Source organism: Coregonus clupeaformis, chromosome 3 (genome assembly GCF_020615455.1).
Source record: "Coregonus clupeaformis isolate EN_2021a chromosome 3, ASM2061545v1, whole genome shotgun sequence".
Taxonomy (NCBI): domain Eukaryota; kingdom Metazoa; phylum Chordata; class Actinopteri; order Salmoniformes; family Salmonidae; genus Coregonus; species Coregonus clupeaformis.
In genome coordinates, this window is record NC_059194.1 from 36,935,050 (window position 1) to 36,958,976 (window position 23,927).

Consider the following 23,927-nt stretch of genomic DNA (forward strand, 5'->3'; position numbering starts at 1 on the left):
GAATGCCGCAGCCCATCTAGTGTTCAACCTTCCCAAGTTCTCTCACGTCACCCCGCTCCTCTGCACACTCCACTGGCTTCCAGTTGAAGCTCGCATCTGCTACAAGACCATGGTGCTTGCCTACGGAGCTGTGAGGGGAACGGCACCTACATACCTTCAGGCTCTGATCAGTCCCTACACCCAAACGAGGGCATTGCGTTCATCCACCTCTGGCCTGCTGGCCCCCTACCTCTATGGAAGCACAAGTTCCCACTCAGCCCAGTCAAAACTGTTCGCTGCTCTGGCACCCCAATGGTGGAACAAGCTCCCTCACGACGCCAGGACAGCGGAGTCACTCACCACCTTCCGGAGACACTTGAAACCCCACCTCTTTAAGGAATACCTGGCATAGGATAAAGTAATCCTGCTTGTGTGTGGCCACGCAGTCGTGGGTGAACAAGGAGTACAGGAGGGGACTAAGCACATACCCCAATGGGGCCCCTGTGTTGAGGGTCAGTGTGGCGGAGGTGATGTTGCCTACCCTCACCACCTGGGGTCGGCCCGTCAGGAAGTCCAGGATCCAGTTGCAGAGGGAGGTGTTCAGACCCAGAGTCCTAAGCTTGGTCACGTGCTTGGAGGGGACAATGGTGTTGAACACTGAGCTGTAGTCAATTAACAGCATTGTTACTTAGGTATTCCTCTTATCTAGGTGGGTGAGGGCAGTGTGGAGAGCAATTGAGATTGTGTAATCTATGGATCTGTTGGGGCGGTATGCAAATGTAGTGGGTCTAGGGTGTCTGGGATGGTGGAGTTAATGTGTGCCATAACCAGCCTCTCAAAGCACTTCATGATTACAGAAGTGAGTGCTACAGGGCTCTAGTCATTGTGGCATGAAGCCTTAGAGTTCTTGGGGAAAGGAATGATGGTGGTCATCTTAAAACATGGGGAATACAGACTGGGACAAGGAGAGGTTGAAAATTACCGTGAATATGCCGGCCAGCTGTTCTGCACATGCTCTGAGAATGGCCCCTCGAATACCGTCAGGCCCCGCGGCCTTCAGGGGTTGACCTGATGAAATCATTTTTTCACGACGGCCCTCACACCCGGCACGATGTTGTTATTGTTGTGAAAGCGTGCATAAAATGGATTAAGTTTAGCTGGTAGAGAGGCATCGTTGGGCAGATCACGGTTGGGTCTTCCTTTGTAATCCGTAATGGCCTGTAGCCCCTGCCACATGCGTCGGAGCCTGTGTAGTCTGAATCGAACTTATTCCTATATTGTCCTTTTGCTTGTTTGATGACTCTGCGGAGGTCATAGCGGGACTTCTTGTACTTATTCCTGTGTTCGGCCGTAGCCTCAGGGTTGTCTACGATAGCTCTGTGTGTGGTAGTCCTGTCCTTTAGTTTAGCATCAACCTTGGTGTTAATCCAGGGCTTTTGATTGGGGAAGCGGCGAACCCTCACTGTGTGGACAACGTCGCCGATACATTTTCTAATGAAGCTAGTGACGGAGGTGATTAGCTCGTCAATGTTATCGGCGGAGTCTCTAAAAATATTCCAATCAGCGCTAGCAAAGCAGTCCTGTAGCATAATCTCTGATTCTGGTGACCATTTCTCAAACGGAGAGAGTCACTGGTACTTCCTATTTGAGTTTCTGCTTGTAAGCAGGAGTACGGAGTGATGATCTGATTTGCCGAATGGCGGACGAGGCAGGACCTTGTGTGCTTGCTAGTGGGTAGAATAACAGTGGTCTAGGACTTTATCTCCCCTAGTGGCGTTGGAGATGTGTTGATGGAAGTTGGGCATCATGTGTCGTAGTGACCCAGAATTGCTGGCAACCAGAAAAGCAGCCTCTGGATGTAGGTTTTCTTGCTTGTTTATAGCCTTGTACAGTTCTTATCCAGGGGTGGAATGTATACAACAATCACGATAACAGCTGAAAACTCCCTCGGGAGGTAGAAGCGTCAGCATTTGACCATCAGGTATTCCAAGATGGGTGAACAGTGGGTTGACCCTTCCACCCCCCCGACTCCATATTCTCCTGTCCGTCCGGTGAATGGAGAATCCATCTATCTTGTCCGAGAGCCATGTATGAAGTTATAATTACTTACATTTGCTTCCATCCTAGTATTTTTGTCAGCCATCCTGAAGCCTTGGGTCGCAGAGCTTTATGGGAGAGTTCGATAGGAAGTCTGCATGTCATTTCGCTTCATTTGGAGGGCCAACTAGAGCAATATGGTCTGAATATGGCAAGTGTCCAGGGGGCGTTCCCTGACAAGTGGGCGGTCCATGACAAAGCCCTTTCTTCTCATTGGCACCTCGTTAGCTGTCGTGTCTTCGCCCCTTCTTTCTTCTCATTGCCCCCAAAACTGACCCTTCTCATGGGAGTTTGACTTGACTTGGCTTGTCGCGTGTAATAAGGAAATGAACCTAGCAGGTGTAAAATAAATGCCTGAAACTTGATCCCCTACATACTGATCTTGACAAGAAGAAAAGGGTTATCTATTGCACTGTTCAACCAATCCTGTAAATGTGGATGAGGAGTTAAAATGGAGTGTCGCATTGTTAATGCCCAAAAGCGGAAGTTGCGTCACAGGCTCTTTTACCACTTCCCCTGAAAACCGGAACGTCCGGTTGTTGGGGACTCGGCAGAGGCTATAAGGAAATTAACAAGAATCAGCTGGAGCTCGTGTACATGGTCTTCACTAGTTACCACAGCCATAAAGTCACAATTATGGCTAAACCCGCTTTGCTCGGGTCAGGAAAACGAAAAGTAATTCTAAAATGAGCTGGTTATTGAATGGTCTACCGTGATTTTGTCTGTGTGTTATTGAAAATGTTAAATAAATTACGTTTTCAGAAACACCAAAAGTTTTTTCATGTTGTCCTTATCAGATCAGCCAGTTTGAGAGAGAGAGAGCCCAAGAAACCATCCACAGTCATGCAAAATTGGCTGCAGAATCCCGGATGGGGGTTGTCTGAGTAGAATCCCCTTCTCCCAGTCCCCTTGTAACCTGCGGGAGAGAAATAAAGCACCAGTTTAATGAATGTCAGTCTTTCTGCTTCAGTTTAATAACATTGAACCTAATAGAGATTTATTTAATATCAATTGAATGAAATAATTGTTTTATTGTGTGTAAGGCACTGCAGTGCATGAGGCGTCATTACAGATCCAGGTTCGATCCCGGGTTGTGTCGCAGCCAGCCGCGACCGGGAGACCCATGAGGCGATGTACAATTGGCCCAGCGTCGTCCGGGTTAGGGGAGGGTTTGGGCGGCCGGGATGTCCTTGTCCCATTGCGCTCTAGCTACTCCTGTGGCGGGCCAGGCGCATGCACGCTGACACGGTCATCAGTTGTACAGTGTTTTCTCCAATACATTGGTGCAGCTGGCTTCCAGGTTAAGTGAGCAGTGTGTCAAGAAGCAGTGCGGCTTGGCAGGGTTGTGTTTTGGAGGACGCATGGCTCTCGACCTTCGCCTATCCCGAGTCCGTACGGGAGTTGCCGCGATGCGACAAGACTTTAACTACCAATTGTATATCACGAAATTGGGGAGAAAAAGGGTTAAAAAAATATATAATAATAATAAAGAAGAGCATAGCTTCCCCCACTGATCCATTTCTGGGATGATGTGGAAAGCAAAATAATGAACAACATTACATTTCATAATGGTGTGAGCAAGTTTGGCAGCCAAATGTTCATGTCAGTATTACTGCTCCTAACTTACATACTCCGATAAAATTGAAAAGGAGGCGAGGAGATATGATGCAAGGAATCGAGGAAAGATTGAGTTTGCATGTCCTTTCTCTCCATCTGTTCCAATTACCTCTCCTTTCTCCTTCCTTACCTGGTGTTGAGGTATGCAGAGTTCTGCATTCTCTTCCCAGGCTCACTGTGAATCAAATGAGAATGAAAATGTGGGAAACATAGATGATTATGCACATAGTAGCTACAGTTGAAGTCGGAAGTTTACATACACTTAGGTTGGAGTCATTAAAACTTGTTTTTCAACCACTCCACAAATTTCTTGTTAACAAACTATAGTTTTGGCAAGTCTGTTAGGTCATCTACTGTTTTCCAACAATTGTTTACAGACAGATTATTTGACTTATAATTCACTGTATCACAATTCCAGTGCGTCAGAAGATTACATACACTAAGTTGACTGTGCCTTTAAACAACTTGGAAAATTCCAGAAAATTATGTCATGGCTTTAGAAGCTTCTGATAGGCTAATTGACATAATTTGAGTCAATTGGAGGTGTACCTGTGGATGTATTTCAAGGCCTACCTTCAAACTCAGTGCCTCTTTGCTTGACATCAAAAGTAATCAGCCAAGACCTCAGAAAAAAAATGGTAGACCTCCACAAGTCTAGTTCATCCTTGGGAGCAATTTCCAAACGCCTGAAGGTACCACGTTCATCTGTACAAACAATAGTACGCAAGTATAAACACCATGGGACCACGCAGCCATCATACTGCTCAGGAAGGAGATGCGTTCTGTCTCCAAGAGATGAACGTACTTTGGTGCGAAAAGTGCAAATCCATCCTAGAATAACAGCAAAGGACCTTGTGAAGATGCTGTAGGAAACAGGTACAAAAGTATCTATATCCACAGTAAAACGAGTCCTACAGTGGGGAGAACAAGTATTTGATACACTGCCGATTTTGCAGGTTTTCCTACTTACAAAGCATGTAGAGGTCTGTCATTTTTATCATAGGTACACTTCAACTGTGAGAGACGGAATCTAAAACAAAAATCCAGAAAATCACATTGTATGATTTTTAAGTAATTAATTAGCATTTTATTGCATGACATAAGTATTTGATACATCAGAAAAGCAGAACTTAATATTTGGTACAGAAACCTTTGTTTGCAATTACAGAGATCATACGTTTCCTGTAGGTCTTGACCAGGTTTGCACACACTGCAGCAGGGATTTTGGCCCACTCCTCCATACAGACCTTCTCCAGATCCTTCAGGTTTCGGGGCTGTTGCTGGGCAATACGGACTTTCAGCTCCCTCCAATGATTTTCTATTGGGTTCAGGTCTGGAGACTGGCTAGGCCACTCCAGGACCTTGAGATGCTTCTTACGGAGCCACTCCTTAGTTGCCCTGGCTGTGTGTTTCGGGTCGTTGTCATGCTGGAAGACCCAGCCACGAACCATCTTCAATGCTCTTACTGAGGGAAGGAGGTTGTTGTCCAACATCTCACGATACATGGCCCCATCCATCCTCCCCTCAATACGGTGCAGTCGTCCTGTCCCCTTTGCAGAAAAGCATCCCCAAAGAATGTTGTTTCCACCTCCATGCTTCACGGTTGGGATGGTGTTCTTGGGGTTGTACTCATCCTTCTTCTTCCTCCAAACACGGCGAGTGGAGTTTAGACCAAAAAGCTCTATTTTTGTCTCATCAGACCACATGACCTTCTCCCATTCCTCCTCTGGATCATCCAGATGGTCATTGGCAAACTTCAGACGGGCCTGGACATGTGCTGGCTTGAGCAGGGGGACCTTGCGTGTGCTGCATGATTTTAATCCATGACGGCGTAGTGTGTTACTAATGGTTTTCTTTGAGACTGTGGTCCCAGCTCTCTTCAGGTCATTGACCAGGTCCTGCCGTGTAGTTCTGGGCTGATCCCTCACCTTCCTCATGATCATTGATGCCCCACGAGGTGAGATCTTGCATGGAGCCCCAGACCCAGGGTGATTGACCGTCATCTTGAACTTCTTCAATTTTCTAATAATTGCGCCAACAGTTGTTGCCTTCTCACCAAGCTGCTTGCCTATTGTCCTGTAGCCCATCCCAGCCTTGTGCAGGTCTACAATTTTTTCCCTGATGTCCTTACACAGCTCTCTGGTCTTGGCCATTGTGGAGAGGTTGGAGTCTGTTTGATTGAGTGTGTGGACAGGTGTCTTTTATACAGGTAACGAGTTCAAACAGGTGCAGTTAATACAGGTAATGAGTGGAGAACAGGAGGGCTTCTTAAAGAAAAACTAACAGGTCTGTGAGAGCCGGAATTCTTACTGGTTGGTAGGTGATCAAATACTTATGTCATGCAAATTAATTACTTAAAAATCATACAATGTGATTTTCTGGATTTTTGTTTTAGATTCCGTCTCTCACAGTTGAATGATAAAAATGACAGACCTCTACATGCTTTGTAAGTAGGAAAACCTGCAAAATCGGCAGTGTATCAAATACTTGTTCTCCCCACTGTATATCGACATAACCTGAAAGGCTATGAATATAACCTGAATATAATTTATTGCTGCCACCATTTTGTCTCACAGGCTAGCCTGGCTTAATTCAGTAAGTTGTCACTCGGTTATATACTCTGCGAACGTGTGCACTACTGTATGATTATGCGAAATACAAGTAAAACATTGTACATCTTATCGATTCTCAAAAAGTTCTGCAGCTGCACCATTGAAAAGATCATGACTGGCTGCATCACTGCATTGTATGGCAACTGCTTGGCATCCGACCGCAAGGCGCTACAGAGGGTGTTGCGTACGGCCCAGTACATCACTGGGGCCGAGCTCCCTGCCATCAAGGATCTCTATACCAGGCGGTGTCAGAGGAAGGCCCAAAAAATTGTCAGACTCCAGCCACTCAAGTCATAGACTGTTATTTCTGCTACTGCACGCCAAGCGGTACCGATGCACCAAGTCTGGAACCAACAGGAGCCTGAACAGCTTCTACCCCCGAGCCGTAAGACTGCTAAATAGTTGGTTAAATAGTTAACCAAATTGCTACACATTTACATTTACATTTTAGTCATTTAGCAGACGCTCTTATCCAGAGCGACTTACAGTTAGTGAGTGCATACATTATTTTTTTTCATACCGGCCCCCCATGGGAATCGAACCCACAACCCTGGCATTGCAAACGCCATCCCTGCCGGCCAAACCCTCCCCTACCTTGGACGACGCTGGGCCAATTGTGCAGAGTATCTGCAATGACCCTTATTGCTACTTTTTTGACTCATCACATACAGTGCCTTGCAAAAGTATTCATCCCCCTTGGCGTTTTTCCAATTTTGGTGCATTACAACCTGTAATTTAAATAGATTTTTATGTGGATTTCATGTAATAGACATACACAACATAGTCCAAATTGGTGAAGTGAAATGAAAAAAATAACTTGTTTCAACAAATTATAAAAAATAAATAATGGAAAAGTGGTGCGTGCATATGTATTCACCCCCTTTGCTATGAAGCCCCTAAATAAGATCTGGTGCAACCAATTACCTTCAGAAGTCACATAATTAGTTAAATAAAGTCCACCTGTGTGCAATCTAAGTGTCACATGATCTGTCACATGATCTCAGTATACATACACCTGTTCTGAAAGGCCCCAGAGTCTGCAACAGGGGCACCACCAAGCAAGCGCCACCATGAAGACCAAGGAGCTCTCCAAACAGGTCAGGGACAAAGTTGTGGAGAAATACAGATCAGGGTTGGGTAAAAAAATTAATCAGAAACTTTGAACATCCCACGGAGCACTGTTAAATCCATTATTAAAAAATGGAAAGAATATGACACCACAACAAACCTGCCAAGAGAGGGCCGCCCACCAAAACTCACGGACCAGGCAAGGAGGGCATTAATCAGAGAGGCAACAAAGAGACCAAAGATAACCCTGAAGGAGCTGCAAAGCTCCACAGTGGAGATTGGAGTATCTGTCCATAGGACCACTTTAAGCCGTAAACTCCACAGAGTGGGCTTTACGGAAGAGTGGCCAGAAAAAAGCCATTCCTTAAAGACAAAAAATAGCAAATACGTTTGGTGTTCGCCAAAAGCCATGTGGGAGACTCCATAAAAATATGGAAGAAGGTACTCTGGTCAGATGAGACTAAAATTGAGTTTTTTGGCCATCAAGGAAAATGCTATGTCTGGCGCAACCCCAACACCTCTCATCACCCCGAGAATACCATCTCCACAGTGAAGCATGGTGGTGGCAGCATCATGCTTTGGGGATGTTTTTAATCGGCAGGGATTGGGAAACTGGTCAGAATTGAAGGAATGATGGATGGCCCTAAATACAGGGAAATTATTGAGGTGTCACGATCGTTGAGAGACGGGTCAGACCAAAGTGCAGCGTGGTATGCGAACATGTTTTTAAATAATAAACACAAAAACAGTCCAAGGCTATACACAATAAAAGCCTAACACATGAACAAGATCCCACATCAAAGGTACAGTGAGGGAAAAAAGTATTTGATTTTGTATGTTTGCCCACTGACAAAGAAATGATCAGTCTATAATTTTAATGGTACGTTTATTTGAACAGTGAAAATCCAGAAAAACGCATGTCAAAAATGTTATAAATTGATTTGCATTTTAATGAGGGAAATAAGTATTTGACCCCCTCTCAATCAGAAAGATTTCTGGCTTCCAGGTGTCTTTTATACAGGTAACAAGCTGAGATTAGGAGCACACTCTTATAGGGAGTGCTCCTAATTTCAGTTTGTTACCTGTATAAAAGACACCTGTCCACAGAAGCAATCAATCAATCAGATTCCAAACTCTCCACCATGGCCAAGACCAAAGAGCTCTCCAAGGATGTCAGGGACAAGATTGTAGACCTACACAAGGCTGGAATGGGCTACAAGACCATCGCCAATCAGCTTGGTGAGAAGGTGACAACAGTTGGTGCGATTATTCGCAAATGGAAGAAACACAAAAGGCCTGTCAATCTCCCTCGGCCTGGGGCTCCATGCAAGATCTCACCTTGTGGAGATTGCAATTATCATGAGAACGGTGAGGAATCAACCCAGAACTACACGGGAGGATCTTGTCAATGATCTCAAGACAGCTGGGACCATAGTGTGTTACCAATTGTTTTCTTGGTGACTACGCCGTGAAGGACTGAAATCCTGCAGCGCCCGCAATGTCCCCCTGCTCAAGAAAGCACATATACAGGGCTGTCTGAAGTTTGCCAATTAACATCTGAATGATTCAGAGGAGAACTGGGTGAAAGTGTTGTGGTCAGATGAGACCAAAATGGAGCTCTTTGGCATCAACTCAACTCGTCGTGTTTGGAGGAGGAGGAATGCTGCTTGTTGACCCCAAGAACACCATCCCCACCGTCAAACATGGAGATGGAAACATTATGCTTTGGGGGTGTTTTTCTGCTAAGGGGACAGGACAACTTCACCGCATCAAAGGGACGATGGACGGGGCCATGTACTGTCAAATCTTGGGTGAGAACCTCCTTCCCTCAGCCAGGGCATTGAAAATGGGTCGTGGATGGGTATTCCAGCAAGACAATTACCCAAAACACACGGCCAAGGCAACAAAGGAGTGGCTCAAGAAGAAGCACATTAAGGTCCTGGAGTGGCCGAGCCAGTCTCCAGACCTTAATCCCATAGAAAATCTGTGGAGGGAGCTGAAGGTTCGAGTTGCCAAACGTCAGCCTCGAAACCTTAATGACTTGGAGAAGATCTGCAAAGAGGAGTGGAACAAAATCCCTCCTGAGATGTGTGCAAACCTGGTGGCCAACTACAAGAAACGTCTGACCTCTGTGATTGCCAACAAGGGTTTTGCCACCAAGTACTAAGTCATGTTTTGCAGAGGGGTCAAATATTTATTTCCCTCATTAAAATGCAAATCAATTTATAACATTTTTGACATGCACTTTTCTGGATTTTTTTGTTGTTATTCTGTCTCTCACTGTTCAAATAAACCTACCATTAAAATTATAGACTAATCATGTCTTTTTCAGTGGGCAAACGTACAAAATCAGCAGGGGATCAAATACTTTTCCCCCTCATTGTAGGCAAACAGGCTACTTAAGTATGATCCCCAATCAGAGACAACGAGCGACAGCTGTCCCTGATTGGGAATCACACCCGGCCAAACATAGAAACACAATACCTAGATCCTAAACATAGAATACATCACATAGATTTCCACACTCTGACTCAACATACAAGAGTTCCATACGTCAGGGCGTGACAGTAACCCCCCCCGCCCCCCAAAAGTGAAGACTTCGACCGCACAAACCTGACATAATCGGATCCGGCTCCGGGCGTGACGACCTCTTCCTCTCAGCCTCCCCGTTGCACCCTTGGTCTGGTCTGGACCACGGCGCGATGCTTCCCCTCTCCTTCCTCCCACGATGTACCAAGCCCTGTCTGGACCCTGGTGTGGGAGACCCCGAACCTGGAGAGGGGCTGACGGCTGGGCCTGGATCGGCAATCCTCCTGCGATGCACCAAGGCCTGTCTGGACCCTGGTGTGGGAGACCCCGAACCTGGAGAGGGGCTGACGTCTTGGTCTGGACTGGAGCCGCTGACCGGAACTGGACCCCGGTGGAGCGGACTGCTCTGGCTCCGGAGTTGAACCGCTGACCGGAGCTGGACTAGAAACCGGTGGAGCGGACTGCTCTGGCTCCGGAATGGATCCGCTGACCAGGGCTGGATTGGGCACCGGTGGAGTGGACTGCTCTGGCTCCGGAGTGGAACCGCTGACCGGAGCCGGACTGACCCCGGTGGAGCGGACTACTCTGGCTCCGGAGTGGAGCAGCTGACCGGAGCTGGACCAGGCACCGGTGGAAAGGGCACGGGCCGTGCCGGACTGGGAATACGCACCACTGGCTTGGTGCGAGGAGCAGGCACGGGCCGTACTGGACTGGGAACACGCACCACTGGCCTGGGCGGGGTGCAGGTACGGGGCATACCGGGCTGGCGACACGCACCACTGGTTTGGTGCGAGGAGCAGGGACGGGCCGGGCCGGACTGGGGACACGCACCACAGGTCTGGTGCGAGGAGCAGGAACGGGCCGGGCCGGACTGGGAACACGCACCACTGGCCTGGTGCGGGGAGCAGGTACGGGTCGTACTGGACTGGGAACCGACGCTGGAGGTCTACGACAGTACCAGTCCTTTACTCTCCGCGCCCAGTCCTCCTCCAGTGAGGACTCCTCCTTGAGCCCCCACGAGTGCAGTGGTCGGGGCTCTTCTCTATCGATCCCCGACCACCCTTTTAGCCCCCCCCCAAAAAAAATATTGGGGCTTCCTCCTCGGCCGACGCCTTCTGTGTTCCTCTCCTGCCTGGGCCTCCTCCTTCGCCCAGGGTCCTTTTCCTGCCAAAATCCCATGTCCAAAAACTCTTCCCCACCTGTGTCCAGGGTATCTGCTGCTCCTGGGCACGCTGATTGGTCCATTTTTGGTGGGATCTTCTGTCACGATCGTTGAGAGACGGGTCAGACCAAGGTGCAGCGTGGTATGCGAACATGTTTATTAAATAATAAACACAAAAACAAAACAACAAACCAATGTAACGTGAAGTCCAAGGCTATACACAATACAAGCCTAACACAGGAACAAGATCCCACAACAAAGGTAGGCAAACAGGCTACTTAAGTATGATCCCCAATCAGAGACAACGATCGACAGCTGTCTCTGATTGGGAATTACACCTAGCCAAACATAGAAACACAATACCTAGATCCTAAACAGAATACATCACATAGATTTCCACACCCTGACTCAACATACAAGAGTTCCATACGTCAGGGCGTCGACATGAGGGAAACCTGTTTCAGTCTTCCAGAGATTTGAGACTGGGACGGAGGTTCTCCTTCCAGCAGGACAATGACCCTAAGCATATTGCTAATGCAACAGTCAAGTTTTCAGTTTTTTTAAATCTTATTCCTTGTTTGTTTCACAAGAAAAAATATTTAGCATCTTCAAAGTGGTTGGCATGTTGTGTAAATCAAATAATACAAACCCCCCAAAATATCAATTTTAATTCCAGGTTGTAAGGCAACAAAATTTGAAAAATGCCAAGGGGGGTGAATACTTTCACAAGACACTGTACGCTGCTGCTGCTACTGTTTACTCTCTGTCACTTTATTCATAGTTATACAGTACCAGTCAAAAGTTTGGACACACCTACTCATTCCAGGATTTTTCTTTTACAATTTTCTACATTATATAATAATAGTGAAGACATCAAAGCTATGAAAGAACACATATGGAATCATGTAGTAACCAAAAAAGTGTTAAACAAATTAAAATATTTTATATTTGAGATTCTTATAAGTAGCCACCCTTTGCCTTGATGACAGCTGTGCACACTCTTGGCATTCGCTAAAACAGCTTCATGAGGTAGTCACCTGGAATGCATTTCAATTAACAGGTGTGCGTTGTTAAATGTTAATTTGTGGAATTTCTTTCCTTCTTAATGCGTATGAGCCAATCAGTTGTGTTGTAACAAGTTAGGGGTGGTATACAGAAGATAGCTCTATTTGGTAAAAGACCAAGTCCATATTATGGCAAGAACAGCTCAAATAAGCAAAGAGAAATGACAGTCCATCATTACTTTAAGACATGAAGGTCAGTCAATACAGAACATTTTAAGTACTTTGAACGTTTCTTTAAGTGCAGTCACAAAAACCATCAAGCGCTATGATGAAACTGGCTCTCATGTGGACCGCCACAGGAAAGGAAGACCCAGAGTTACCTCTGCTGCAGAGGATAAGTTCATTAGAGTTATCTGCACCTCAGATTGCAGCCCAAATAAGTGCTTCACAGAGTTCAAGTAACAGACACATCTCAACATCAACTGTTCAGAGGAGACTGCATGAATCAGGCCTTCTTGGTCGATTTGCTGCAAAGAAACCACTACTAAAGGACACCAATAATAAGAAGAGACTTGCTTGGGCCAACAAACACGAGTAATGAACATCAGAACGGTGGAAATATGTCCTTTGGTCTGATGAGTCCAAATTTGAGATTTTTGGTTCTAACCGCTGTGTCTTTGTGAGACGCAGAGTAGGTGAACGGATGACCTCCGCATGTGTGGTTCCCACCATGAAGCATGGAGGAGGAGGTGTGGTGGTGCTTTGCTGGTGACACTGTCAGTGTCATTTAGAATTCAAGGCACACTTAACCAGCATGGCTGCCACAGCATTCTGCAGCGATACGCCATCCCATCTGGTAGTGGGACTTTCATTTGTTTTTCAACAGGACAACAACCCAAAACACACTTCCAGGCTGTGTAAGGGCTATTTGACCAAGAAGAGTGATGGAGTGCTGCATCAGATGACCTGGCCTCCACAATCACCCGACTTCAACCCAATTGAGATGGTTTGAGATGAGTTGGACCGCAGAGTGAAGGAAAAGCAGCCAACAAGTGCTCAGCATATGTGGGAACTCCTTCATGACTGTTGGAAAAGCATTCCTCATGAAGCTGGTTGAGAGAATGCCAAGAGTGTGTAAAGCTGTCATCAAGGCAAAGGGTGGCTACTTTGAAGAATCTCAAATATAAAATATATTTTGATTTGTTTAACACTTTTTTGGTTACTACATGATTCCATATGTGTTATTTCATAGTTTTGATGTCTTCACTTTTATTCTACAATGTAGAAAATAGTCAAAATAAAGTAAAACCCTTGAATGAGTAGGTGTGTCCAAACTTTTGACTGGTACTGTATGTACATATCTACCTCAATTACATCGACCCGGTACTGGTACCCTTGTATATAGCCAAGTTATCATTACTCATTGTGTATTTATTATTACTTTTGTTATTACGTGTTTTACTTTTCCATTATTTCTCTATTTTCTTTCACGCTGCATTGTTGGGAAGGCCCGTAAGTAAGAATTTCACTGTTAGTCCACACCTGTTTTTCACGAAGCATGTGACGAATAACATTTGATTTGCATTGATTTTGATTTATCTAACCAAACTTTACTTTTTGATTATGTCGGAGCACTAGATCTGTTGATCGCTGGAGTCAGGTAGTAAATGTGTTTAGCACAAAGGCTCTAAAACAGATATGAAGGTTTTTCTTCTTCAAATAAATACACAATGAGTAACGATAACTTGGCTATATACAAGGGTACCAGTACCGGGTCGATGTAATTGAGGTAGATATGTATTGCCGCCACCTACTGTACGGGGTAGTTCGCAGGACTGAAATGAGAAGAACGAAGGGGGGTTGTCAGGGAACGCCTCCTTGTCAGGGAGCTCCTCCTTGTCAGGGAATGCCTCCTTGTCAGGGAATGCCTCCTTGTCAGGGAACGCCTCCTTGTCGGCAAACGCCAGCATTCAGACCCTTCTTAATTAGAGGGCTGAAAAGTCAATACCCCTAGCTCAATGTTGAATTGGAACACTACTCCGACTTGATGCGGCTCGCGGGACCGCGCAAAACGGAGGGGGAGTGCTAAGGGGGGTCTTGGGATTGAGCCTTTTAGTGCGGATACACACAGAACATGATACTTAACTGCAGGTTTCAGAACTTATAAAATACATCGGACTTGACATTTATGACCAACGAGATGGGACCACTTGTACCCGGAGATGTTATTTTAGCGAATGTTGACATTATATTTTTACTTAGTAATGTTCATGCTCCGAGGATCTGTTCTTTATGTTCATTTTCTCTATTTTCATCTCACCAATCAACCGCACCATCAATTCCAAATTGTTCCGTGGAATATGATACCATTCCATTACAATTTAAAGATACTGTACATTAAAGTAATAGATACAGAAATGTAAGAGTAACCATGGCATAGCACATTTCAACACTGAATAGGGATCGGTTTGCAGTGTTCCATGTCAAAAGATCCTGCACATTAATCATTAATCATACTGTGTATTTGAACAATGTTATATAAGAGTGAATTAGAAAGTGTTTAGTCATCTAAACGCTGAACTACTTTAGTTTGATTTCTAACTCACTAATGCCATAGGAATGAGTGATGCCTAATCAGACATCATCTCTCCCTAGTGGTTATACCTACTGCTCCTCTCTGACACACAAGGAGAAACCCTCCTGAAGTGGTTCTGACAGAATATAAAAGAGAGACACTGGCCAGTGGCCTAGCTTTACAGCACATGCACGGCACAAAAAAAAAAACCCAGCTTCCATCCTCTTACGCTACCATAAGTGGGACAACAAAAGGATATTTCTTCCCTAAAATGACAGCCAAGGACAGTGTGTTTGCGTCCCAGCTGTGTGTGCTGACCCCCAAGCCCACGGGACTATGTATGCATTGGAAACTGAGGTGCAGCAGGTCCTCTTTCCCCTCACACAGGTGGCCACAATTAGAATAGAGAGCCTATTGATGGCAGGAGATCAAACCCAGGGTCCGATGCAAGGAAGAACAGAGTTCTGCTTGCAGTTACAAAAACACACACACACATAGGCACATACAACATAAGCTGTGTTTTCATTTTGTCTGAAGGATTGTGGTAGAAATCACTGAAATACTACTAGTCTGTTTGTGTTGACTTTAAACATAGAGAGCTGAACCTCTCAATCCCAGCATGGGCTCCTGGATTGCTCTCTGTTTGCTTCTGGATTTAGAACGTACATATACAGTTGGCATTTGTAAGGGGTCCGACTGACTTGTTATAATAGCAGGTGTTTATCTTGGGGTCCCTAACAGTCTGAGTAAGAAAAAGTTGTAGCTATAGCTTAAGTTACCATCCCTGACTGAACCACTGCCATGTTGCACTAGACTGGCTCTCAGAATGTCAGCTCCAAATACAGATGTAGGTACATCGGTATCATGCTGTTTTGATTAAATGGAACCCATCCCCTATCTGTTTAACAGATAGGAACAATGCACTTATGATCATCACAATGTTACACTATTTCTTACTAGTGCTTTAGCTTTAGTCTGGATACCAGTCTTTTTAGCTAACATTCCACTCCTGTCATTTGCCAAAGACTGTTAGCTAATGTTAGCTAAAAAGGTACCCAGGATACTTTAGCTGTTCATTTGTTAGTGGATAGTTCCTAGCTGCTACAGGGGAGCTTCAGAGCAGCTGGGTCCAGGCTCATATAGGGCAGTGGTACTGGGCACAGAACAGATGGGCCAGGAGTCAGCCCAGTAGGCCAAAGCGCAGCTTATTTTGGCCCTCTGTCTCTCCTGGTGCTGAGGTCCCAGAGAATCCTGGCCTGAGGCAGGACGTTGCGTGGTCCAAGTCGTTCCCCCCTCTGTGCCGGTAATCCCTAAAAGAGAAGAGGAAATGCTTAGTGCCGGGTCAATCCTCCGCTCGGCAGAATAAGGCATCCCTAAATCTGCCTTGCGCTTCCTTGCCGTGGACCCCTGCCAGAGAGCAAGGCACCCTGGGTAATGCACATGGAATACCTTATGAAATGGGCTGAACACTGGAAACAGTTAACAGAATGTTTAAACATGTTCATATTTCGGACCGAGATGGAACTCAGAAATTGCAACCCGTAATCACATTTAGTAAATAGTATTTGTCCTAAACTTTGTTGCCTTGGCTCAGTCTAAAATAACTTTAAAAGAAGCAACTATCAGGTGGACAGCTTAGTGAAAAGGAATGTTTAAAAACATGTCAGAAAAAGACACTTGCTCTACAAAAGAGAGGTAAAAAAAACTTTTGTGGAGCAGTGAAGGCTGCTGAGGGGATGACTGCTCATAATAATGGCTGGAATGGAGTCAATGGAATGGTATCAACCACATGGAAACATGTTTGATGTGTTTGATACCAATCCATTGACTCCATTCCAGCCATTATTATGAGCCGTCCTCCCCTCAGCAGCATCCACTGTTGTGGAGGGCCTCTGCGAATTGAGTCTTTCAATGCAAGCCAAGGATACATAGTTTGGCCATTAAAACCGATTTTAAAACTCACACACCTAGAACATTTTGTGAAATGTCAACATTTAATAGCGCCTAATCAGTATTGTTTAATGAACTTTGAAAATGTTAACGCTTCAAAGATGCATCTGGTGCGATTTTGACTGTAAATATCCTCAACAGGTTGTTATTCTGTCGGCCTTTCTGTGTTATTCATTCCTTTGTATGGGCTCTGGAGTTGTATAAATCAGAGTGCTGGGGGTGAAGTCTGTAGCTAGCACTGCACACTGTCAATCCTTGGGAGCTCTGTCTTTGAATGTGTGGAGCTGGAATAACAGTCCCTCTCGGGTTTCACTCAAGTTTCTGCTCAAAAGGCAGAAAAGATGAGGTGGGGGTGGGGTAACCTTGGTCCTGCAGGGACTAGGCGCTATTTTGATAGTTTGATTAAATGTCAGTGTTTAGTTGGGGGTAATGCTTGGCAGTAATGCATTTGTCTGACCATCTTTGCGTCCCATGGGTTATTATCTGATCTTGGTACATCAATCTAAAACATGTTGTGGTAACGCTCTGGTTCTGAGGGTTTTTAGCACTCCACTACTCAGGCCACAATTGAACTGTGAAGAGTTGGCTTGGCCTGGTTTCAACTGCCTGCCAGGGAATAAAAGTGGGTAGTAGACACTGACCCACCCACCCTCTCGCTACTAGACTGTCCAGACTGAGATCCAGTGTCTCTAAATTAAAATCCTAGAAGGACATGAACACCGGACTCAGGGATTCAAATTTCTGAGGACCAAACGCCTAGCCCTCTCGAGCTACCAGCCTAGCTGCTCTGCAGACATGAAAGCAAATACACTGTGGGGTTACACAAACGGGCCTGTCACAAGACGCCCAGTCAGTAAATGTGTGAAATGTAGCACACTGTTGTGCCTGAAGAAAGGGGAAAAGGAGTTTGTTTTATTGAGAAACCTGACATCCCTCATACTGCATGTCTTTGTTTGACTTTCCATAAATCAGGGAGAGTTTTTGATGGGCGGGCCGCCGCAGGTAAGAGGGGTTGATTTTCTGCAGGCATGGAGTGATGTTTGGATGTATATCAAGAAATCTATTGCTATTTCATGGAGGATATATTACTGTATGTTTTTCTAGGCAAGAAATGTGGCTCTTGATTAGAGGGTAGGGATCTGATCAAAGGAGGGTGCGTATTGTTATTGAGGACAGCTGAACTTGAAGCAATGATTTTCACCATGTTCTCTGTGTGTGTGCTCAGATTTAAGTGCACAGTGTAATCAAAAGAACCTCTCATAGTGCCTTTAGTGTTTGAATGTGCATTAGACAGACTTGAAGAAAGGGTACTGTGGAGGGGAGGGAGCCTAGTGTTTAAGGAGCATGACTAAGTGGTAATGAAGCTGTCAGATGCCCTACCATCAGTGGTGCTCTCCTCTCTTCTGAACATGCCGGTCATGTGGTGGAGGGAGGAGCGGGGGAGAGCTTGGTGTAACCAGAGTACCATACAGCAACTCAGGTTACCACTTAGTCAGATACAACCATCCAGCACTATAAAGATGCTTTCTTCCTTTTCTTCTATTTGCATTTCAAATATATTCTCAGTCCAAATGGCTGAATTCAAATCAATGCACGTGGAGCTCGCAGGTGGTCCAAGACCGTTCTCAGCTCGCTCTTTTCACAAGCATCGGTTTTTGATTAAGATCTTCAGCGCAGGCCAGCCAGTCCAATATTAGCACAGATGGCCACTGACAATAGATAAGTAATTTATCTGTTTAGACAAGTTGCCATTGTTTTACCCAGTCCCAGCTGTTGTAACGTCTGATTCTTCCTTCTCTGATGAACTGCTCCTCTGAGAATATGGCCACATCTTGAATTGGTTTTGTGGCGTGAAGTATGGCAGATCTGTTTGGCATTGACTCATCATTGTTAATCCATCTCCTGGAGTGAGACACTGGGGGTGGCAGTACAAATGAGCAGGACGAGTCACAGAGATGAGATAGGAGATATGATCTGGGATCTTCAGCATTGTGTCCCATGTTACTGGATACTTCAGGCTGGATTCTGGTTCTGTCCTAATCCCACTCCTACAGCCACAGACACATTAGAGGGTATTGGGTCACAGCAAGAGCTGTAAAGGAGGTTACCGTGAGTTATAAAACTGAGGGGTTGTTTTTTCGAGGCTAACTTTGTCTGTCTTGTCTCACTCTCTGTCTATAGATGACGCCAGCACTGGGAGGGATGGAGCTGGAACTGCGGGGGACGCAGAATACCCCACTGACCTGTCAGGGAAATTTGGTAAGACACTGAGCACTCTCTCTCTCTGACCTTTATCTCTTGTTTCATCTGACCCTAGTTAATTTAGAAACAGGGCATTCTCTTACTGCTGGGTATGTAGTGGCCCGTACTGTATATAGGGGATGTAGGTCTAGTTTTGGAGGGGCCGAGTGCATCTGGCACCACTCTGCCCTGTGTGTGATGCCCTGACACACACACACACACACACAAATAACCCCCCACCCACCCCAACAGAATGGTACCGTTTGCTTTGGTAATTGCCTCTGACAGGCCAGAGAGCAGGCTATTTGAGTGAAGTGTGATTGGCGAAACATTCCATCTCTCCCCTCTCTCTCTCCGTTGGCTGCCCCGTGGACTCTGTCTGTATTGAGCTCCATTGTCAGTGGCTGCAGAATGTAGCCGTGTTCCACCATGATCAAAGGCGGGCTGCCATGAGTATTTTTGCACTGTGAAGTGTGGTGGTGAAGTGCTCCCACTGAGCTGTGGCCCTCTTCTCTCAGCTCTCTAGAAGGCCAGATCAGTCTTATCAAACTGGAGTCCACTACTGTATTTTATTTTCTCCTATTGACTCTATCTCAACACAGTTTATATACATCAAGCGTTGAACTGCTGAGTGAAACTTTAAAGGGGAAAGTGTTTGTTTTGTCAACGTGCCCCTTGGCAGGTTATGTTATGCTGAGAAGTGCTACCACACCGGAAATACTGTTGGGTGTTAGAAAAGTTGTCAAACAAACAGACCTTAATTATTTTAAAAGTTCTACAGCATGATTCATTGCAATATTTAATAGCTGTCTGATGTGCATTGTGCATACCATTTTATAAAACTTGTGTGATGTTCTCCCCAACAACACTATTTATTTGATTGTAAACACACTTTATTGTTAACAACACTTTCTTTGATCGCAGTCCGACCACGCTTCACGCAGCCAGCCAAGATGAGGAAGCGCGTGATAGCCAGGCCGGTGGGCAGCTCAGTACGGCTGAAGTGCACGGCTAGCGGGAACCCTCGTCCGGATATCATGTGGGTGAAGGACAGCAAGCCGCTGACCCCTGGTGAGGTGGGCGAGGGCCGTAAGAAGAAGTGGACCCTGAGTCTGAAGAACCTGACCCCTGAGAACAGCGGGAAGTACACCTGCCACGTTTCCAACCAGGCTGGAGAGATCAACGCCACATACAAAGTGGAAGTAATCCGTAAGTTTGGTCACTTACTTTCAGTATAGATTTATTTGATTTAGGTTGATTCATAAACTTGAGTCAATTTTGAATGGTAAGGGTTAGAGCTGGGCTGGGCTGACTTGGTGTGGCGAGTCTCAGGCTCCCTCTCTCTTTCGCCATCTGCTCAGCATTATATCCCAGCTGTGTGCTGACTTCAAAAACACATGTTTCTACCAAACACAGAAGCGGTGAGAAGGAAGTGAATGCAGCTTGTGCTTGTACGTGTCAAATGTGGCATTTTCTCCCTCAACCTCAGCCTATTCTAGCCGCAGCACAGAGAAAGAGAGGAAAGGAAAGCGCTGAACATGGCAATAACTTTGCTGTTAATATGAAAACTATCTCCTTTGTCTTTCCATCATAGAGCGGACAAACTCTAAGCCCATCCTGACCGGCACTCATCCGGTGAACACCACGGTGGACTACGGTGGCACCACCTCGTTCCAGTGCAAGGTGCGCAGTGACGTCAAGCCAGTGATTCAGTGGCTGAAACGGGTGGAGCCGGGGAACGAGAACAAGTACAACTCCACCATCGAGGTGGGCGACCATCGCTTCGTGGTGCTGCCCACGGGAGAGGTGTGGTCCAGGCCAGACGGCTCTTACCTCAACAAGCTGCTCATCACCCGCGCCAAGGATGAGGATGCTGGCATGTACATCTGCCTGGGTGCCAACACCATGGGCTACAGCTTCCGCAGTGCCTTCCTCACCGTGCTGCCTGGTGAGTGGAACACCCTGCTACACCCTTACCTTGTTACACCCTGTTTAACCATAACACTCTGTTACAACCATATAACACCCTGCTACACCCCTACTCTGTTACATTCTTAGTCTGTTACATTCTTACTCTGGGTACACCATGTTTAACCATAACACCCTGCGACACCATTACCCTGTTAGATTATTACTCTGTTACAACCATGTCATATCCTGTCACATACACAACCAAACAACACATGATGTACTGGCCTCATGCACAACTGTCCAACTGAAGTGTTTTTTTTAATATAATGGTTATATTTTCTACTGTATGTATTCTCCATCAGGTTTTAATAGTGATGTTTGACCAAGCTTCTCATAACTCCTCAAATCTCCTCTTCTCTCCGCTCCAGACCCAAAGCCTCACCACATCCCCATCCCCACAGCCATCTCCCACAGCTTGCCCTGGCCTGTGATCATCGGCATCCCAGCTGGTGTGGTGTTCATCCTGGGTACTGTCCTGCTGTGGTTCTGCCAGTCTAAACGCCATTGCTCCTCTGGAAGGGTAGTTACCACCCACGCCTCACAGCGCCCGACCCCCCGGGTGCCAGCCTGCCCCCCACCCAGCGGGGACAAAGACTGCCTGGGCTCTCTCACCTACGAGGAGTACATTACCCAGCAGCAGCAGCTCCTTCTGGCCCAGGGAGGCAACGGCCTGGAGGTCCCCAAAGTCTACCCAAAGATCTACACGGACATTCACACACACACCCACTCACACGTGGATGGCAAAGTGCACCAACACCAGCACATTCACTACCAGTGTTAGCTGCCACTGTCCCGACAGGGATGCTCATATGTACAAAAGCCCACATTTCTGCAGTGTTGGGTCGGCTCCCACCACCTACACCTTCCCGTCCTCCACGTGCCCAGTCCTGCCTTGATCCTACAGACCCAGACAAACAGTCTGAGCCCGGGTGCTTCACACAAACCCCTGACTGCTACATACTGTTCTGTACTGAACAAGGCCTAGGGGAACATGGACACAGTCAGGATAGCAGAACAAGGGACATGGCAATGCCATTCAGGAATCCCACATGAAATAATGTGAGTCCAAATGGAGCAACATTTCATACAGACATTTCACATTAAACCCCACTCTGCAGAGAAATAGCAACATGTGTTTCTCTAGTCTTGAACAATCTGCACAAACTCACAGTGGCTGAAGTGAGTGAATGTATACATTTAGCTCTGTCTCATTTGAGTCTTTACTCTGCAGGAAAATGGCAGCATTTCCTGCAACACCTCATCTCCTCTCCGGCCTACTTTCATGTGCAGTGACTTTAGAAGGGGCTAAAAGGATCATGTACATTAGCTCTGGATTTTTGTCAGATGCACAACCTCAGCGAGTAACAAAAGGAGTAAGGTGCGATGTAAAGTGTTTGCAGATTTTATGGATTGGTGATGAATTGAATCCGAATCCACATTTGCCTTCACATCCTGAGTACCTCAGAAGCAGGTCAACCAGCACAGATAAAGCGTGATTGAGTAAACAAAGGTTGAATGTATTCTGTTTCTCAAAAAGGTTTTGGTCAAGGAAAAGGACCTGCAAGGCATTACAAAATATATTTTGTCTATAGTATGTGTACGTGAATGGAAATTGAAATTGAGGTTATTTACTGGAGGTTAAGGTCCCTAAAGCGTGAAACACACCGAGAATCTTACTGCCGATAGACTGCCGATAGGTACTTATCACATTGGGAGACCGCTCCTTCTCTTGCTAGAACAAAAGCGTTACTTGCTGCGTGCCGACCCGGTAGCGTTGAACCTGCGGTTTCTACTTGTAGAATTGTAATGCTGTTCAGTGGCCAACAACTTGACTTTGAGCCAATCAGAGAGCATGAACCCCCACGTGGGGAACCCAACAAGAGTGACAACAAAAAGGAGTTAAATGTCATGAGCCAGTCACACTTCATATGCAATGTAGGCTATGGGATGGTAGCTAGCTAAGTGCACAGACTAGAGGTCTTCACGGGTCCAAAATGTTGGACCCGTTCTGAAATGGACCTGGGGCTTTCCAACCCTGACCCGATATAAATACATTTTTATATAGAGACCCGTTCCCTACAGACCCAATGACAACGAGACCCATTCCATGTAGACCTGGTCGGAGCCAGACCCGGTCCGATCCAACTGAGGGAAGCAGCAGAAAATTCATTTTTTAAGCTACTTTATTAACCGGAGCGAATAAAGCGTGAGAGGGAGAAAGAGGTGCCACTCTAGCAGGCGGGGGAGGGGCCGTACTGTGAGTGAGTGACGGGAGCAGGGAAGAAGAGATGACAACCAACCAAGCCGACTCGCGCTATAGTAGACTAATAGCTGCCATAGCTAGGTTATTTATCATCAAATATGATTACGTAGTACCTGTCTTGACTGCATCAAACCGGGAGAAGCTAGTTAAGCTAGCTAACTTTAGCTAGCTAGGCTAATTGAGGCTGCGGGAATGTGCTTTCTCATCCTACAGTTACAAATAACAACAATTCCATTCAGAATATTAAGTAGCAGCCTACCTGTTGGCTCTTGGTTGTTGTAGCCTATCCTTCTCCTTTAACTTTTAATTCCGTCATTTTTATTCCATCTTCCATTGATTAGATATCTCCTAAATTTGCCACACACTTTTGGTTCTATGACTGTATAACCTATTGCCGCTTTGATGACTTATGATTGGCCAACAACAAGCTACAGTTGTGGTCAAAGGTTTTGAGAATGACACAAGTATTGGTCTTCACAAAGTTTGCTGCTTCAGTGTTTTTAGATATTTTTGTCAGATGTTACTATGGTATACTGAAGTATAATTACAAGCATTCCATAAGTGTCAAAGGCTTTTATTGACAATTACATTAAGTTTATGCAAAGAGTCAATATTTGCAGTGTTGACCCTTCTTTTTCAAGACCTCTGCAATCCGCCCTGGCATGCTGTCAATTCACTTCTGGGCCACATCCTGACTGATGGCAGCCCATTCTTGCATAATCAATGCTTGGAGTTTGTCAGAATTTGTGGGTTTTTGTTTGTCCACCTGCCTCTTGAGGATTGGCCACAAGTTCTCAATGGGATTAAGGTCTGGGGAGTTTCCTGGCCATGGACACAACATTTCAATGTTTTGTTCCCC

General features: G+C 45.9%; 1 protein-coding gene across 1 annotated transcript in view; it reads left to right on the plus strand.

Annotated features, from left to right (window-relative positions):
* The window catches only part of LOC121544966 (fibroblast growth factor receptor-like 1), an 83,932-nt gene extending 61,142 nt beyond the window's left edge, over positions 1-22,790 (plus strand). The window contains exons 4-7 of the mRNA XM_041855246.2: positions 18,775-18,852; positions 19,759-20,043; positions 20,429-20,782; positions 21,174-22,790. Of these exons, the coding sequence (XP_041711180.1) occupies positions 18,775-18,852; positions 19,759-20,043; positions 20,429-20,782; positions 21,174-21,586 (1,130 nt within the window). The 3' untranslated portion in view covers positions 21,587-22,790. The remainder of the gene's footprint in view (positions 1-18,774; positions 18,853-19,758; positions 20,044-20,428; positions 20,783-21,173) is intronic.
* The last annotated feature ends 1,137 nt before the right edge of the window (positions 22,791-23,927 follow it).